General features: G+C 34.4%; 1 protein-coding gene across 5 annotated transcripts in view; it reads left to right on the top strand.

The window, feature by feature from the left end:
• The window catches only part of SLC71A2 (solute carrier family 71 member 2), a 92,104-nt gene that overhangs the window by 42,205 nt on the left and 29,994 nt on the right, over positions 1–19,905 (top strand). For all 5 annotated transcript variants that reach the window (XM_039888486.1, XM_039888483.1, XM_039888485.1 and 2 more), the window contains one exon: positions 10,204–10,266. In XM_039888486.1, the coding sequence (XP_039744420.1) occupies positions 10,204–10,266 (63 nt within the window). The remainder of the gene's footprint in view (positions 1–10,203; positions 10,267–19,905) is intronic.

The following is a 19,905-nucleotide window of genomic DNA, read 5'->3' as shown; positions in this document are numbered from 1 at the left end:
CTCCTTTTTTTATTAAGTTTATTGGGTAACATTGGTTAATATGGTTATATAATTTTCAGGTGGACATTATAATTTGACATCTGTATATTCTATTGTGTGTTTACCACCCAAAGTCCAGTTTCCTTCAGCTACCATATATTTGATCCCCTCTATCCACTTCACCCTTCCCCTACCCCCGTATATTTGACCCTCTTTAACCGTCTACCTACCCGCTCCTCTCCCACCCCTCTACCCTCTGGTAACCACTAGTCTATAGTCCGTGTCCATGAGTCTCTGTTTGTTTGTCCTGTTCATTTGTCGCTTTTAGGATTCTATCCCACATATAAGTAATACCATGTTGTTTTCATCTTTTTCTGTCTGGCTTATTTCACTTAGCGTGATTATCTCAAGGTCCATCCATGTTGTCGCAAATAGCAGTATTTCATTTCTTCTTATGGCTGAGTAATATTCCATTGTATATATGTACCCCAGCTTCTATATTCAGTCATCTATTATAGGACACTTCAGTTGCATCCATTTCCTGGCCACTGTGATTAATGCTACTATGAATATCAGTGTGCAAATATTGTTTTAGATATATGCTTTTAGGTCTTTAGGATAAATACCCAGTAGAGGGATTGCTGGATCATATGGTAGATGAATTCTTAGTTTTTTGAGGAACCTCCATACTGTTTTCCATAGTGGCTGTACTAATTTGCAGTCTACCAGCAGTGTATGAGGGTTCCTTTTTCTCTGCATCCTCTCCAACATGTGTTACTAGTTGTCCTGTTGATTATAGCTGTTCTAACAGATGTGAGATGATATCTCATTGTGGTTTTGATTTGCATTTCCCTAATACCTAGTGGTGATGAGCATCTTTTTATATGTTTGTTGACCATTTCTGTGTCTTCTTGGGAGAAGTGTCTGTTCCGTTCCTCTGCCCATTTTTAATTGGATTGTTTTAGGCAATTTTTGTTGTTGTTATTGAGTTGTATGAGTTCTTTGTATATTTTAGATATTAGGCCCTTATCAGAGGCATTACTTACAAATATATTTTCCCATTCAGATGATTGCCTCTTTACCTTGCTGATGTTTTCTTTTGCTGTGCAAAAGCTTTTTAGTTTGATGTAATCTCATTCGTTTATTTTTGCTTTTACTTCCTTGCCTTTGAGGTCAAATTCATAAAATCCTCTTTAAGTCCAAGATCCATGAGTTTAGTCCTTATGTTCTCTTCTATGCTTTTTATTGTTTCAGGCCTTATATTCAGATCTTTAATCCATTTTGAGTTAATTTTGGTTTGTGGTGATAGACAACAGTCTAGTTTCATTCTTTTGCAAGTGGCTTTCTAGTTTTCCCAGCACTATTAATTGAAGAGGCTTTCTTTTCTCCACTGTATATTTTTGGCACTTTTAACGAAAATTATTTGCGCATATAAACATGGGTTAACTTCTGGACTCTCGATTCTATTCCACTGGTCTGTCTGTCTGTTTCTCTGCCAATACCATGCTGTTTTGATTACTGTCACTTTGTAGCAGAGTAATGCCTCCAGCCTTGTTCTTTTTTTCTCAGGATGGCTTTGGCGATTTGGGGTCTTTTGTGCTTCCATACAAATCTGATGATTTTTTGTTCTTTTTCTTTAAAAAATGCTAGTGGGATTTTGATGTGGATGGCATTAAATCTGTATAATGCTTTAGATAATAAGGTCATTTTAACGATGTTGATTCTTCCAATCCAAGAACACAGAATATCTTCCCATTTCTTTGTATCTTTTTCTGTTTCTTTTAAGAAGGTCTTATAGTTTTCATCGTACAGGTCCTACACATGTATCATTAGATTTATTCCTAGGTGTTTTATTCTTTTCGTTGCAATTGCAAAAGGATTTATTTTTTTCCACTTTGTTTTCTAACAGTGCATTATTAGAGTATAGGAACGCTATGGATTTTTGAACGTTGATTTTATATCCAGAAACTTTACTGTATTTGCTTATTATTTCTATTAATGTCCTTGCGGAGTCTTTAGGGTTTTCTATATAGAGAATTGTCATCTGCAAATAGTGACAGTTTGATTTCTTCACTTCCTATTTGGATGCCTTTTATATCTTTCTCTTGACCGATTGCACTCACTAGGACCTCCAGTGTTATATTGAATAACAGTGGTGAGAGTAGACAGCCTTGTCTAGTTCCTGATCTTAAGGGGTTTTTAGTTTTCACCATTAAGTATAATGTTAGCTGAGGGTTTGTCATATATGGCCTTTATTATGTTAACGTACTTTCCTTCTATACCAATTTTGTTAAGTCTTTTGATCATAAATGGATACTGAATCTTGTCAAATGCTTTTTCTGCATCTGTTGATATGATTCTTATTAATTTGTTTATGTGATGTATCACATTAATCAATTTGCGTATGCTGAACCATCCCTATGCCTCTGGGATGAAGCCCACTTGACCATGGTGTATAATCTTTTTATTTTATTATTTTATTTTATTTTTTTAAATAATCTTTTTATTATGTTGCTGTATTCAGTTTGCTAGTATCTTATTTAGGATTTTTGCATCTGTGATCATGAGAGATATTAGTCTTTAGTTTTCTTTTTTTGTGTTATCTTTACAAGGTTTTAGTATTAGGGTAATGTTGGCTTCATACTGAGTTAGGAAGTTTTGCCTCTTCTTTGCTTTTTTGGAAGAGTTTGAGGAGAATTGGTATTAAATCTTCTTTAAATGTTTGGTAGAATTCATTGATGGAGCCATCTGGTCCTGGACTTTTGCTTTTTGTTAAGTTTTTGGTGATTGTTTCAGTTTCCATACTACTAATTGGTCTATTTAGATTTTCCAGTTCTTGATTCAGTCTAGGAAGGTTGTATCTCTCTAAGTACTGGTCCATTTCTTCTGTTAAATTTGGTGTTATACACATTTTCATAGTATTCTTGTATGATCCTTTGTATTTCTGTGGTGTCTGTTGTAATTTCTCCTCTTTCATCCCTGATTTTGTTTGTTTGTGTCCTTTCTCTCTTTTCCTTAGTGAGTCTAGCCAGGAGTTTGTCAGTTTTATTAACCTTCTCAAAGAACCAGCTCTTTGTTGCATTTATTTTTTCTATTTTTTTTGTTTGTTTATTTGTTTGTTTCCTTTCAGTTTCATTTAATTCTGCTCCAATTTTTATTATTTCTTTCCTACTGCTGATTTTAGGCTTCATTTGTTCTTTATTTTCTGGTTTTTTAAGATGAAGCATTAGGTTATTTGGGCTCATTCTTGTTTTTTTGAGATAGGCCTGTAATGACATGAACTTTTATTACTGCTTTTGCCATATCCCAAAAGTTTTAATATGTTATACTGTCATTATCATTCATTTCTATATATCTCTTGAAATCTCGCTTTATTTCTTCTCTGACTCAGTCATTCTTCAGTAGCCTGTTGTTTAATTTCCATGTATTTGTGGTTCTTCCTGCTTTCTTTTTGTGGTTGATCTCCAGTTTCAAAGCATTATGATCAGAGAATATGCGTGGTATGATTTCAACCTTCTTATATTTGTTGAGGCCATCTCTATGTCCCAGTATGCGGTCAGTCCTTGAGAATGTTCCATGTACAAGAAAAGAATGTATAAGCAGCTGTATAAGTTTTGGGATGGAAGGCTCTGTAAATGTCAATTATGTCCAGTTGGTTTAACATGTCCTTTAAGGATGCTATTTCTTCATTGATTTTCTGTATGGATGATCTGTCCATATCCGACAGTGGGGTATTTAAGTCCTCTACTATGATAGTGTTTTGGTCTGTTTCTTCCTTTAGTCTGTTAGTAATTGCTTTACATATTTCTTGGCTCCCTGTTTGGGTTAATAAATGTTAGATGTTAATAAATGTTATGGCTTCTTGGTGCATGATTCTCTTTATCATTATGAAGTGTCCCTCAGTATCTTTCTTTACATTTTTATTTCAAAGTCTATTTCTTCTGATATTAGTACCACTACTCCTGCTTTTCTCTGACTGCCATTGGCTTGAAATATCATTTTCTACCCTTTTACTTTTAGACTATATTTGTCTCTGGAACTGAGGTGTGTCTCCTGGAGACAGCATATGATTGGGTTTTATTTTTTGGTCCCTTCTTCATCTCTGCCTTTTTATTTGTGAGTTCAGTCTGTTTGCATTTAGGGCGATCATTGAAATATGAGGTGTTTCTATAACCATTTTATCTTTTGCTTTCTGGTAGCTTCTTGTTTCCACTGCTTCCTTGTCCTTGTGTTCCTGGGGTTTTTTTTGTTTTGTTTTAGGTTTTGTGAAATTTCCTTCTGGTCCTTCTTATTTTTGTATACTTCAGTTCTGAATCTTTGGCGTGTGGTTACCATTACAGATATAGTGAGGATAGTAACATATGTATATATTCCATTTTCTTCTGTACATGCCTTATCTCCACTTCCCTTTGCAAATTTGGATCTTTGAATCCTTCCCTTTTCTGTTTTGTCTCAATTTGTCCCTTTGTATGCTGAATGTTCATTACTATCTTGCCATAGCAAATCTCTTCTTATTCTTTAAACTTACAATACCTTATTCTTACTAAGGGTCGCATTCCTCTGCTTCTGTTTACCTGCTAGTTTCCTTAGTCCTAGTTATGTTTTTTGGGTTTTTTTTTTTCCATTTTGTTTTAGGTGAGCTGACCCCTTTCAGTGTTTCCTGTAGTGCAAGCCTCATAGTGGAGAATTCCCTCAATTTTTGTATGTCTGGAAAGGTCTTTATTTCTCCTTCATGTCTAAGGAAGAGCTTAGCTGGATGCATTATTCTTGGCTAGTAGTTCCTTTCATTTAATAGTTTGAATATTTTATTCCACTCCTTTCTTGCTTGTAAGGTTTGTGCTGAGAAGGCCGACGATAATCTAATGGGTTTTTCTTTATAGGTTACCATCTTTTCTGTGGCTGCTCTGAGAATTCTGTCTTTTTCATTGATTTTTGATAACTTTAATAAAACGTGTCTTGGAGAAGACCTTTTTTGGGTTGAGATCATTGAGATTTGGGGAATTCTCATCAACTATTTGTCTGAAAATGCTTTCTAATCCCCGCTCCTTTTCCTCTCATTCGAGAATTCCCATTATTCTTATGTTTCCTTTCCTGATAGTATCAGGTAGTTCTCGTATTTCTCTTTCATTATTTTTTTTCTTCAGTCTCTCTTTTTCCTTCTGATTTATTTCTAGATATCTGTCTTTGATATCACTCATCCTTTCCTCCATTTGGTTGACTCTATTTCCCAAGCTTGCTATTTCACTTTCAACTCTTTCAATGTTTTCTTCATCTCCAGAAGTCCTATATGGTTCTGTTTGAGAGTTTCAATCTCCTTGCTAATAAACTCATTCTGCTAATCTAGTTGTTTTTTAAATTATTGGAATTGTTGATATGAATTATTTTGGATCTCACTGAGTTTTTTCCGAAGTACCATCCTGAATTCTCTTTAAGTTGTATATTTCTATGTCCTTGAACTTATTTTCTGGAGATTTTTCTCTTTCTTTCTGAACTACCTTGTCACCATGATTGTTCATGGTGTTTATGGACTTTTTCTCCTCCTGGGCATTAATGGAAGTGTATTCTGCTTTTTTTCCAGAAAGAAGATCTGTTATATAAAGGTCTCTCTTCAGCCTACTGCTAACAAGGTGTTTTTCTTTTTGTTTCTAGTAGGTGACATCTTAGCCTCTTGGATCCCTGCTTTGCATAAAGATTTAATAATGCCTTTTTTTTTCTTATAAACATTCAATGACATTTGCTACCTTCAGATTCAGTTCCTGTCAGTGTTAGCGATAGTTTCGGTAGCATTTGGTCAGATTCCCCTGGGACTCCACAGTGTTAGGTTTTGGAGGATATGGGGAGAAGTGCCCTCTGGGTTAGAGAATGGGAGCTGTGGCACATCCTGGCATTTTGCAACCCCAAGCTGGTAATAATCAGCTGTTGCTTCTCTGCTTTCTGCCCTGATCCATGGGCAGTGCTGCTGTGTGGAGTTCACAGCTCTCTCAGGCAGGGCTGTTCAGGGGACCCACCACCCCTTTCCACACCTTCTCTCCTCCTCCTCCTCCTGCAGGGAGCTCATGTTGCCAGAGGCTGCTTCTTTGTTTCTCCCTGTCTACCACCCAACTCTCACAGTTCTGACATGTGGTATTCAAACGTGCATATGTGAAGGTCAGGTGTTTCTTGTTGAAATTTAGATGTTCAGCTTGTTGTTATTTCAAGGGGAGAGATCTGGAGACATTTCTTACTCCATCATGCTCTTGACGTCACTCCCAGATGGTTTTGTCAGTTATTTTTTTAAAGTGATGAGCAAATGTTATTGTATTTTATGTTTAAAATAGTCTTTCCCAAGAGTAAAGGTGATATTTACCTCGAGTTTTTTTATATAGAAAGATGTTAAAAATGAAAGCTTTCATCTTATATGAGATATGTAATATACCTTTTATAATTAGGTTACTTTATTATGTTAGCAGTTACCAACTTTTATAAATTATATACTTTATTTAATTTTTTTGAACTTAGGATAAGTTAGAATAGAATATTGCTGTTTTATTTACAGCTGCTTTATTTTATGAAGTATTTTAATCCTTAGCTTTAAAAAAATTTATTGACTTGTTTTACTTATGTCTCTGATAAAATTTCATTGTTTTCTTCTCTCGGAAAATATAAAAGTTTTTAAAAGCAGAGGTTGAAAATTTTTGCAGGAACTGCCTGCATCATGGCTTTTTTACCCAGAAATGGCCTCTCATACTGCCAGAAATTCCATTAGATCTATTTAATTTAATGTGCAACTCAAGAAGTGCATATGTTGACATTTATAAATGGATATGGTTTTACCACATTAAGGAGGTCATCTCTTATTCCTAGACTGAATCAGCTGCACAAGTGAATGCATGCTTCCATCATTTTGAGTGTAGAATTGTTTAGAGGAGGTCAGAGATCGGGAGTATGAGGATGGAGCTGGGGGCAACGAATCAGCACTGGAGCCCCTTAGACATCATGAGGGCAGCTCTCAAGTTGCTGGCACTCCCCCAACCCTCTGTTTCCCACTGGCAGAAGCTATGAGGAAGCCTGTGGACAAGGAGTGTCTGAATAATATCTGTAGGCTCTCAGCCTTGATGTGACAGAGTGTAGAAGGGAGAATGTGAGGCTGAGAAACAATGGATATATAACTGTCACTCCTAGGATCAGAGAAATATTTTTAAAAATATACTGACTTTTGTATCTTGCTCTTTCACCACATTTTTGTGATATATGTGACAAATTATTCAACAATTCTAATATTGATTTGTATTCCTTTTTCCTTAAAGAACATTTCTATATTTTTGTATCTATGAAATTTGTTATTTTGGGAAATTTTTTTCTGAGAACATGAATGATTTTCCATCATCAAAGATATTTTGTGTCCTTCATTTCCTTTTTTATTTTTCTAGTACAAGCAAGTAGAGGTAAATACCAGTAGCTGAGATGAGAAACTTTCTAAACCTTAAAAATAATGTTGTTAGAGGAAAAGTTGGAAATAATTTCTATGAATGCATTTTCATTTTTTTTTTAAAAGCTTGTAGAGATGAACTGTTTTGTTACCACCTGTCTAAAGGTAGGAGACAGTTGCTCCATTAAGATATTATCCTGCCTCCCTTTTTTTTGTAATTCACAGGACCTTAGTTGCATAGAATTAATCATAACTCTTTATTCATGATATGTAGATACCATTATGTTTTATCCTACTTATTTTATTTTAAAAAATTATTTCTGTAACATTTTTAATGATGTGTTGAATACCTGTGAACCCATACGTAACCCAAGAAGTAGAACATTGACAACAATTTACAGATCTATATCCTCTGCCTATCTCTTACTCTTCTTCCTCCACAAAGGTAACCGCAATTCTGAATTTTGTATTTATCATTTACTTCATTATTTTCTAGTTTTATCTCATTGTTATATATATAAACACATACATAAATCTGAATGACATTTAATCTTGGTTATTTTTGAACTTTATAAAAAGGATATCATGTATAATGCTTATGTTGTCTTCTGGGGCATACTTTTTTCCTATTGTGCAATTTAACACAACTTATTTTTCTGTTCTGTTGGTGGACATTTTAAGTCGTTTCGAATTTTTTCATTGTTTACCAATGCTTCTATAAACATTCTTGTACATGTGTTTTGGTGTTTGTGTGCTTCATTTTCTTTTGTAGTTGAACATTGCTGGATCATAGGTATGCAAATATTGAGTTTAACCAGATTTTGCTAAGTTTTTTTCAAAGTGATTATACTAATTGAGATTCCCACCAGCAATGTATGAGAGATCCTGTAATGTAGGTTCTATCTAAAATTTGAGTTTAGAGAACACTTCTTTGTCAGATGTATTTAGTGTATTTGAATTCAGTTGCAATATTATTCTTTGTACCACAGCTCTAAGTTGTTTTTTTTTCTTTTTATCTTTTTCGGCATTGATTGTTATGTTATGGTAATGTTTTCTTCTATTAAAAGTTTTCTACTCTATTACTGTCATTTTTTGTGATTACCATGGCATTACATGTAAACTTATTAAAGTCTAATATTAATTAGTGTAACTTCATCCAGGATAAATTAGCATAAATGAATTTAAACATTTTGAAATTTAAAATATAAAATTTAAAACTTATATTTACCTAATTTATGCTTCCATTGTTAAGTATTTTAATATTGTACAATTGAAAGTAAAACCTACAAGGCACATTATTTTTGTTTTGTAGCATCACCGTTCATTTATATTTACCGTTTTCTTTGCTCTTTATTTTATTTTGACTCTCGGATCTTATATCTGGATAATCTTTCTTCCTCCAAAAATATCTTTTCTATTTTATTAATTGGAATTTGTAAGTTAGTAAACTTGTTTTGCTAGTTCAAAAAATGTATATATTTGCATTTGTCCTCAACGGACATTTTAACTGAATATAGAATTTTACCTTGGCATTTTGTTTGGTTTCCTCATTAGATAGATTATAAGATAGTATGCTCCTTGTTTGAGTTCCATCATTACTGTTACAGGACCATCTGTTAGTCTAACTGTTCTTCCTTTGAAGGCAATCTGTATTCTTCTGGCTGCTTTTTAAGAATTTTTCTTTGATTTTTCTGCAGTTTTAATTTGATTGCGAGTGTGGATTTCTTTTTATACTGCTTAGGATTTGTTAGGCTACTTCTAATTTTTGCACTGAAGTATAACATTGGTTCTAGTACATTCTCAGCCATTGGCTCCTAAAATATTGTCTCTTTCTCATTCTCATTATAGGACAAGTTTAATTGACCTTGCGTCAGACTTCATTAATTGGATCCTCTTTGTCTCTTACCTTCCTCTTTCATATATATTTTACTGTTCATCTTTCTGTGCTACATTCTGGATAACATCTTTTGACCTTCTTTTGAGTTCAGTAATTCTCTGTTCAGCTGTGTCTAATCTCCTTAAACATATTCATTGAGTTCATAATTTAATACATTTTTTCTATTCTAGGATTTTTTTAATCTGTGTTACTTTTTACAATTTCTAGTTTTTACAAAAGTTTTAAAAAACTTTTTACAAAAGTTTAAAGCTTATTTTCTATATTTTGATACATAGTGATTATATTTATTTTAAAGCCTATGTTGAGTAATTCCAAAATGTGAAGTCTTTGAGAGACTCTTTCTGTTTGTGTTTTTATTTATTGCTATTTTTCGCTCACGATGTCTTATTTCCTTTTGTATCTGATTACCTTTGATTATGTGCTGGTCATTATATTTGAAAAAAATATGTGTATGGTTGATTTGAAGCCTAGATGATGGCCTTTTCAGCAGTGATTTTAGATTTCTTTTTTTCTTTTTTCTTTCTTTTAAGCATATGGAGGAGGTGCTACCAGTCTGGAATCACAGTAATCCAAATTTAAGACTTGACCTTTCCTGGGCTACCTAGGTGACATAAAACTGGGTTGCAGGTCCCTACCTGGGTTTGCTTTTGGTACCTGCTTAAACTATTTTTGCTGCAAATACTTTTGTAGCAAAAGCAACTGAGTGCCGGGAGTATCTTTTTAGGTTCTTGCCTTATTTAGATTTCTGTGTCACTATCTTTTCATACTTTTAGGGTATTTTTCATATTCCATTGATACTTAAGATTTTTTCATAGCATGATTCCATCTTATTTACCTAGCCTGTCACTAAACAGAGGCAGAAATCTTTCCCTTCAATTTGCTTTTGAATTTGCCTTGATGTTTGTTTGCTTTTTTGTAGGTTCTACATGAAACGTTTCCTCAACACACATTCCTCATGAACGGTCTCATTCAAGGTGTAAAGGTAAGAACAGTTTTTATATGGTTCATTGTGAACGAAACCAGGAATCCTTAGTCGTTTAACTCTGGAAGTTTAAATGGGATTTAGGAAAAACGATTACTATTTGTTCTGGAGATCTAACTCAATTTTTAGCTGGATTTCAGAGTCAAAATAAAATATAACCCACATCCATAAGGCATAAAATGATTTACTGGGGAAAGCAGTATTTTGTTTTTACTAATATGTAGATAGCAATTTCTAAAGGATTTAGTTTTTTGAACTTTTAGTTGCTCTACCTATCAACAGAATAAAATGGACAAATGTTACTGTCTTCTTTTGAACTATACTTTGAGATTGAAGAAGGAAACATCAAGATTTAGTTGGGTATGTAGTCTTTTGGCAAGGCTGGTATTTTAGTCACAAGTTTCTGAGTTCTCAACCCCTTAATTTATTGTTTAAATTTCAATGTGATATTTATCAGAAAAGCTTATAAATATATATTTTTAATTTAAATATATTAAAATACAATGTTATGTCCCATCCCACATTAAGTATACTGATATAGTGTCTAATATGTCCTTTCCAGCTTAGATAATATCAATCTCTACATAATTTTACTTTGTGCTAAACAGCACATTTAAAATTAAAATTATGTCCTAATAATTTGCCGAATTGGATTCACAGTTTTGAGCAGCATAATTGTCATGAATACCATTTATTCTTTGCCTGTTGTCAAAAAGAATTTGATAATATTTACAACAACATAAATAAAATAAGGCAATTTAAATAAAGACTGAAACAAGAATTTTTTAATAGTCACTGAAAGCAAGAGGAATATTATCAAGAATCTGGTGTGTGGTTGTTTAAGCACCAGTTTATGAGCAGTATTGATAAAAATGAAAACTAAAGGCAGAAGAGTGAGCACTGATAAAAAATATATGTTTATCCTTACAATAGATTCTTGAGGAAGTTACTCAGTTCTTTTGTCTTGTGGCTAGCTAATAAAATGTTTTAGTCTGGTTCTGCAAAATAAAACCAACTAGGTCTATATTCTAAAGCTGAGCAGCATGCTACACTTTACACTTTCACTAAGAGACAGTCACAATGGTATTCTTTAAAAAAAAGAAAAAAGGTTTTGGTTTTATTCAAGGGCTTGGACAAAGACTTATTCAGCTTCAATGACTCTTGAACTTCAACTTATTGAACTTTAATAAGGACTTATGTACTTTATTAATTGGTTATTGTATATTGATAGAACCCTACAGCAAAGCCTAGCTCTATTAAGATATCTTAATATGCATGCGAGCACAGTAGAATGAATATGGCTTTAAATTGCTTTAGCTTTAAATCTCTGCTCTATACCTTATTAACTATGTTACCTTAGTCTTATAATTTAACCTCCCTAACCTCAGTTTTATTATTCATGAAATGAGGAAGACAAAAGATCTTTCCAGTAGGGTGGTGAGTATGAGGATTAAATTAGCTAGTATATGTATAGCTATTAGCAAAGTACTTGCATGTGCTAAATACTCAATAAATGTTGCAAAGAAAAGTATGTAAAAACCAAAAACTGTTAGAAGGAAATCTTGAAAACCATTTTTCATACTAGTTGGGGGAAAGATTTTCTTTTTTTAGAACAAGAATTCATAAAGGAAAAGGTTGAGTCATTTACATATTTTAACTTTGGTAAGTCAAAACCATCATCAGAATTAAAAGACAAATAACAAAACATTTTCAACATACATAAAAGAAGAAAGAATACATAAAAACATTCTTAGAATAAAACTATTGGAAAGTGCCTGTATCCCAGAAGGGCAAAGAAGGACGTAAACTGGCAATCTACAGATGTCAGTGTAAAAATAAATTTATCACTCGTAAGTAATGAATAACAAGTTAAATGAGATAATATTTTTACATACAAATTGGTTAAAAAGTTTAAACTGACCAGGACCAGTTCAGTGTGTGTAAATTGGGCCCCCTCCATGCAGTGTTGATGAGAGGATAAATTGTTAATAGCTTTAACAAAAGGCAGTATTTTAAGATCCTTAAAAATATTCACATATTTTAACAAAGTAATTCCATTTCTAGAAAATTGTTCTAATCAAGTATAGTTATTTAGAGATTCAGGTAATAGGCTATTTGTAAATAGACACATGGAAATAATTAAAATACCTTAAAATTGAAAGAATAAATAAGTTGTGGTACAGCCATACGATGTAAAACAGACATATAAAGAACACAGTTTTGAAGAATACCATATAAAAGGATGTAAAACTATATGGTACAATTTCAGTTTTATGTGGCCCAAAATACATGTATATTAGCAGAGAGAAAAAGTTGAAAAGGAATCACCTGAAGTTTGAAAATGTGTGGTTTTATGAATGACTTTTAGTTTTCTTTTTTCATCTTTTGTTCATCTTTGTAGATTTTCTACAGTTAACTCTTACTTTGTAAGTTTACTATTCCAATGCATGGAAGAGAAGGTTTAGATTTGAGGTGAGCATCAGTAAAGGATACAAGAGTAGAACAGTTCTGCAAATTCTTCTGTTTTAGTTTGGAGTGTTTTGTTTTTCAGTAGCTTTATTGCTATAATTCACATACTATCCAAGTCACCCAGCTTTGATTCATCAGTACACAATCAACTTTAGAGCATTTCATCACCCTCAAAAGAAATCCTGTACCCATTCGCAGTCACTCCTTGTTTCCCCCCATTCTCTTTAGCCTTAGATAGCACAAATTTACTTCTCTATTATTTGCCTCTTCTGGACATTTTATACAAATGGAATCCTACAGTGTAATGTCTTTTAGGACTGGCTTCTTTCACTTAGCACAGTATATTCAAGGTTTACCTGCATTGTAGCACATATTAGTACTTCATTCTTTTTATGGCAAAATACTATTCCATTGTATATCACAGTTTATCTATTCATTAGTTGATAGATATTCGGGTTGTTTCCAATTTTTGGCTACTGTGAATAATGCTGCTGTGAACATTTGTATACAAGTTTTCATGTGGACATGTTTTCACTTCATCCTTCATAAATACCTAGGAGTGCAACTGCTGGGTCATATGGTAACTTTGTTTTTCTTAATTATGTTTTCAAATTGACTTATTTCTTAACCTTATTTCTGACAAGTAATATATGTTCCTTATCTCCTAGGCTTCTGCAAAATGGGTGGCTCAAGCCTTGGACAACAATTTCTTTTATCTCTACACTCCCTTGACGATATTGTGAGAATTATTACTTTCAGCTCTCTAATATATATCTTCCTAGACCTTGGCCCAGAACTCCATACTTATATATCCAGTGGCCTAATTGACATCTCTTTCTATGACTGAATAGCATCTCAAAGTTAACATCTCCAAAACTAAACTCTGGTTCTTCCCCTCCAGCCTTACCAACTCAGAAGTCTTCCTCATTTCAATTACTGGTCATGCCATCTTGCTCAGATCAAAGCCCTGGGGTCAGTCTTGACTTCTTTCTCTCTCATATCCCAAACCAAATCCATCAGCAAATTCTGTGATTCTACCTTCAAACTAGATCTATAATCAAAACACTACCTAGTCCCCTTTCAGGAGAGCTCTTGATAAAATATAAGCCAGCTCGTGGCTTTCTTCTTAACCAATCCTGCTTTATTTTCTGGCAGCATTCATATTCTCTCCTCCACTCCCTGCTCACTTCACTTCAGTTACAACTTCATCAACCTCTGCTTGTCGAGGGCTTTGCAGGTACTGCTTTTCTACTTAGATTTCTTTCTGCCAGTTATTGACAGGCCTCACTCCGTAACTCTCAGTGTTTAGCCCAGATGTCATTTTTTTGTGAGGCCTTATTGACTGGTGTCTTGAATAATGTATCCTGTTCTCATCACTCCCATTTCCCCTTCTCTGCTTTGTTCTTCTCCAAAACATTATCATCTCACTTCTGACATGCCGTATATTTTGCTTTATCTTTATCATGTTTTTATGTGTCCTCCTCGCCCCTCTTCTTTTAGACTGGCACTTTCTTGAACGTGTTGAATTTATTTGCCTTGCTCACTACTATCCCCAGCACTTATAATAGTTTTGACACTTGATAGGTGCTCACTAAATCTTGTCAAATTCACATTTCTTTCCAGTCTTTTTTGTGCGTTTTTAAAAATATTTTTTATTTTTCAATTATAGTTGGCATATAATATTAGTTTCAGGTGTACAACATAGTGGTTACACATTTATACAACTTACAAATTGATCACCCCAATAAATCTAGTACCCATCTGACACTGTACATAGTAACAATATTATTAACTATATTCCTTATGCTATACTTTACATTCCCATGACTATTGTGTGCTACCAATTTGTACTTCTTAATACCTTCCTCTTTTTCAGCCATCCCCCAACCCTGCCCCATCTGGCAACCCTTAAAATTGTCTCTGTATGAGTTTGTTTCTGTTTTATTTATTTTATTTCTTAGATTCCACATGTAAGCGAAATCATATGGCATTTGTCTTTGTCTGATTTACATCACTCAGCACCGTACCCTCCGTTTTGTTGAAGATGGCAAGATTTCATTCTTTTATTTATCATTTATTTTTATGGCTGAGTAATATTCCATTGTATATCCTGGCAATTATAAGTAATGCTGCAATGAACATATGGATGCACATGTCCCTTCAAAGTAGTATTTTGAGTTTCTTCAGATAAATAGTAAGAAGTGGGAGTACTGGGTCCTTCTTTGTCCCTTGTTATAACCTTTGTTTTAAAGTCATTTATGTCTACTATAAGTATTGCAACCCCAGATTTTTTTTCATTTCCATTTTCATGAAATATCTTTTTCCATCCCTTTAGTTTCGGTCTGGTGTCTTTTGATATGAACTGAGTCTCTTGTAGGCTGCGTATGTACAGGTTTTCCTTTCTTATCTATTCAGCCACCCTATCTTTTGATTAGAGCATTTAATTCTTTTTCATTTGAAGTACTTGTTGATAGATCTGTAGTTATTGCCATTCTTTATTTATATTTTTGGTACATATTGTTTCCTTCTTAAAGAAATCCCTCCAACATTTTTTGTAATACTGGTTTAGTGATGATGAACTCCTTTAGCTTTTTCTGTCTGGAAAGCTCTTTATCTGTCCTTAAATTCTAAATGATAGCTTTGCTTGGTTGTAGGTTCTTGCTTTTCATCACTTTGAATATTTTGTGCTAAGCCCTTCTGGCCTGCAGAATTTCTGTTGAGCAATCAGCTGATAGTCTTATGGGAGTTCCCTTGTGGGTAACTGTTTTTCTTTTACTGCTTTTAAGATTCCCTCTTTGTCTTTAACCTTTGGCATTTTAATGATGTTGTGCCTTGATATGGGCCTCTTTGAGTTCATCTTGTTTGGAACTCTTCTGGATTTGTGGGCTTGTATGTCTGTTTCCTTCATCAGGTTAGGGAAGTTTTCCATCATTATAAATCTGCAAATGGGTTTTCAATTTCTTTCTCTTTTCTCCTTCTGGTACCGCTATGATGCAAATGTTATTAAGCTTGATGTTGTCCCAGAGGCCCCTTAAACTGTCCTCATTTTTTTGGATTATTTTTGCTTGTTGCTGTTCTGATTGGGTGTCTTCCACCATCCCATCCTCTAAATCACCTATTTCATCTTTCACTTCATACAATCTGTTGATTCCCCCTAAGGTATTCTTCATTTTAGTTATTGTATTCTTCATTTCTGACTGGTTCCCTTTTATGTTTTCCATCTCCATTTTTATGTTTTCTATCTCTTTTTTAAAGTTCCCCCTCAGTTCATCAACTCTTCCCCTAAGTTCATTTAGTAACCTTATAACCAAAGTTTTGCACTCTGCATCTGGTAGACTGCTTGTCTCCATTTTGTTTAGTTCTTTTTCTGGAGCTCTGTTCTGTTCTTTCACGTGGGACATGTTTCTTTGTCTCCTCATTCGGACTGCCTCCCTGTGTTTGTTTCTCCATATTGTGTAGGGTTTCAAAGTCTCCTGGTCTTAGTAAAGTGGCTTTATGTACTAGGTGTCCTGTGGGGCCCAGTGGCACAGTCTTCCCTGGTCACCTGAATGAGGTGCTCAAGGTGTGTCCCTTGTATGGGTTGTGTGTGCCCTCCCGATGTAGGTGCACTTTGGTTGCTGTTTGCGCTTTGATGATAGCGATTGACCTTCAGGCTGATTGGTTGTGAGAACTGGCTGGGAAGGGGCCAACCCGTCAGAGCAAGATTCACTTTAGCTGGGCTCTGGTGGAAGCAGGCCACTGGATGTGCCAGCCCAATGGCCTTTTGGAAGGGGCCCAGCTACAGGCCAAGTTCAGCTGTAGCCTGTACACTTCCATGGCCTGCTCAGAGTCACCAAGCAATTCACAGATGGCTACTACCCATACTGGGCTTAGAGGTGCCTTGAGAGGCTAGCTTCTGCTAGTACTGAGCTTGGGGCTGCTCAGCAAGAGATACAAGGCATGTCATGGGGAGATTTTTATGGTATAATTAGTGACTGCTGACATAAGAAAAAATATACCTCTTCCAGGTGATTCCCTGAGATGCCACCTCGGCATGCCAAGGCCAGATGCTCTTTCTTTGAGATTTGTGAGCCTTTGAGAGATTTTAGGAAAGTCTCCAGCATAAACCAAGACAGGCCATTTGTATGAAAAGAAACACTAGAGGCAGCTTGGGTGCACCAGCATGCTGAGAAAGGTGGCATCTCAGGGAATCACCTGGGAGAGGTGTACTTTTTTCCTTATGTCAGCAGTCACTAATTGTATCATAACAATCTCCCCATGACATTAAAAATTCTATGAAATACAGGCAGCCCTCTCTTTGTACATTCTACTACGCACACGTTTTATTTACCACAGTCCAGTTAAATAACACCAGTTTCCCCAATACCACAGTGAATTTTCATTACCATGTTATGTCAGCTGTGCATAACTACATAAAGTACAAAATGCGACTAGCTCCTCAGTCTACAAAACACTAAATAAATAATAGATGCACATTATTATTAGTAACGAGTCACAGCATTTCAAAGTGTCAGTATCTGGTCACCGTGCATGTCTTAGTTCAGGCACAGACAGCAAAGCATGTAGTAGTTGTGTTGCCTACTGGTCTTCAGTGATAAACTACATGACAGTTTACAAAAATGGATCATCAAAAGAGGGAATCTGCCAACAAAGATGAAAGTGCAATAAGAAACAAATAGTGTACACTTGAAACTTACTGGATTTAACCAATGTCACCATAATAAAAAATAATTTTAAAAAAAAGATATAAAATAGAAATAGTAATAAAGCTGGAAGTGAGACCCCCATAGAACCTCAGTGGAATTATGGAAGAAACAGCTGACTGGAACATGTTGGAGGAACTTTAGATGTGCGGCCCAAGGACCTTAGTGAAGATAAACTTATCAGCATAAATGAGTAAAATGATTGTGAAGAAAAGGATAAAGATGTCCCAGAGGAAGTCATGCCAGCAAAAAGCTTCACATTACAGGAACTCTGAGAGAGAATATTTCATGACATTGTAAGCATAAAGGACAAAGTGTTAAAAGCTGATCCAAATTTAGCAAGGCAAAATTTGCCAATCCATGGAAGATACTCACTGTGCATCATACATTATTTGACTTATGAAGATGGTATACACTGCTCAGATGACTCTTGATAAGTTTTTACAAAGAAATACATTTTTAAATTTAATTCTTAATGTTTAAATTACAGTGTACTTAAATAATTTTTTTTCATTTCACTAAACATTTATAACTGACAGAGTTTTCAGTGTTCTGACAAAAAAATTCTAAAGATCATAGAACGAATTACAGTTTTTCTCATTGGTTAAAATTACAAGATTTCAGCTTCTACAGTTATTTTTATAGTCCTATACTATCATGCAAGGCAAGAACTGATTGTATTTTTTGAAATGGTTATATACTATTCCATTGTATGAATGTGTCATAATTTATTTATCCATTACCTATATAAATTGTTTCTAATTTTAAATTATTGAAGATAATTATGTAATAATTTTTTTAAAAATAAATCTTTGTATTCTTTATTGTTTTCTAAAAATGGAGTTGTAAAGGTATAGCTAGTAAATAAAAACGTTTAGGCATTTTTAAAGGTCTTACATATATAGTACCACATTTTCTCCTAAAGCAGTTGTGCTATTTCACACTCCCACCAGCAGTGTGTGTGTGTCTGTCTCACCATGTTCTCACACAAGTATGACTTTTTAGATTTTCACCAGTCTGGTAGCTTGAAAATGATGTCTTTCTGTAAATACTAATAAAATTAAGGTTGAATACTTTTACATATATTTGCTGGCTACTTTTATGATGTACCTTCCAGTTTTTTATTTTTCTAATGAGGATTGTTTGTTTCTTTATTTCTAAACAATGTACTTTATGATAATCCCCTCATATTTTATGCTGATTAATTTAGTATTTGTCCATCTTAATTATAAAAGAAAGAAAACTCACTTCTCAGATTCCCAAAGTCTTACCTTTCTACCGCTTTTCTACTGCAGTTTTTGTTTTTATGAAATTGAAACGTGGTAGACATTGTTGTATGAATAACAATAAGAAATCATGTCAGTCAGGGTTCTCCAGAGAAACAAAATTGATAGAATAAATATATATGTAAAGATTTATTTTAAGGAATTGGCCCGCATGATCATGGGGCTGGCAAGTCTGAGATATGTAGGGCAGGCCTGTAGATTGGCTGGAAACTCAGGCAGGAGTTGTGCTACAGTCATGAGGAAGAATTCTTTCCCAGCATAGAAATCTGAAACTTTTCCTCTTAAGGCTGATTGGATAAAGCTCCTTATGCTATTGAAGGTAATACCCTTTAAAGCTAATTGTTGCAGATGTTAACCACATCCACAGAACACCTTCACAGCAACACCTACACTAGAGTTTGAATAAAAAACTATGTACTGTAGTCTAACCAAGCTGACGCATAAAGCTAACCACAGAAGTTTTGGCTACACTTCGAAGTGTAACACCATACTGAGATGCTATAGTTTGACCACTGGTTAACACGAGCAGATGGAGTGATTGTAATCATTTTCTTCATTAAGACCAGCTGGTCTGATTGCCTTGCAACTTCTTGAAGCTTCTTTCTTTAGTGTGTTTTATATTTATTACAAAATTAGATAGCTTCATCAGTGTCCCAAACTAAACTAAGTATGCTGGCTGTCCAGGGTTGATTTACAATTAGAGTAATAAGTATGAAGAGGGAGCTCTAAAGTATACAATCTTAATCTGGTCTAGCTTTGACATCACAGCAAGGGCTTGGGAAAAGGGAGAAAATAGACCTAGTGAGCCAGCTCAGGGCTTGGGTTCACATGCAGATGTGCTTCTTCTTAGTCTAGATTTGACCATCAAGTCTGACCAAGAAGATGGCCACATAGATCTTCTGCCAAAACCCTCGTCCAGGGACATTTAAAGATCATATTATCTCCTAAAGCAATTGTGCCATTTTTAATATGTTAAGAGTTTCTGTAGTCCTAGGAGTTGCTGCTAAACTGCCCATCCTGCTACTTAAATGAATTAAATTATCAGCAGTATTTAGCATAGTAGCTTAGCATAGACACACACAGAAATTGTTAGTTGATGCTTTTAAGAATTAAAAAAAAAAAAAAAAGATACCTGTAAAGTCCTCTCAAAGATACTCTTTGGATTAATAAGTACAAAAATG

The sequence above is a fragment of the Pteropus medius genome, unplaced genomic scaffold (assembly GCF_902729225.1).
Source record: "Pteropus medius unplaced genomic scaffold, Ma_sr-lr_union100, whole genome shotgun sequence".
Classification (NCBI taxonomy): Eukaryota; Metazoa; Chordata; class Mammalia; order Chiroptera; family Pteropodidae; genus Pteropus; species Pteropus medius.
This window is presented reverse-complemented; position numbering and strand designations above follow the sequence as displayed.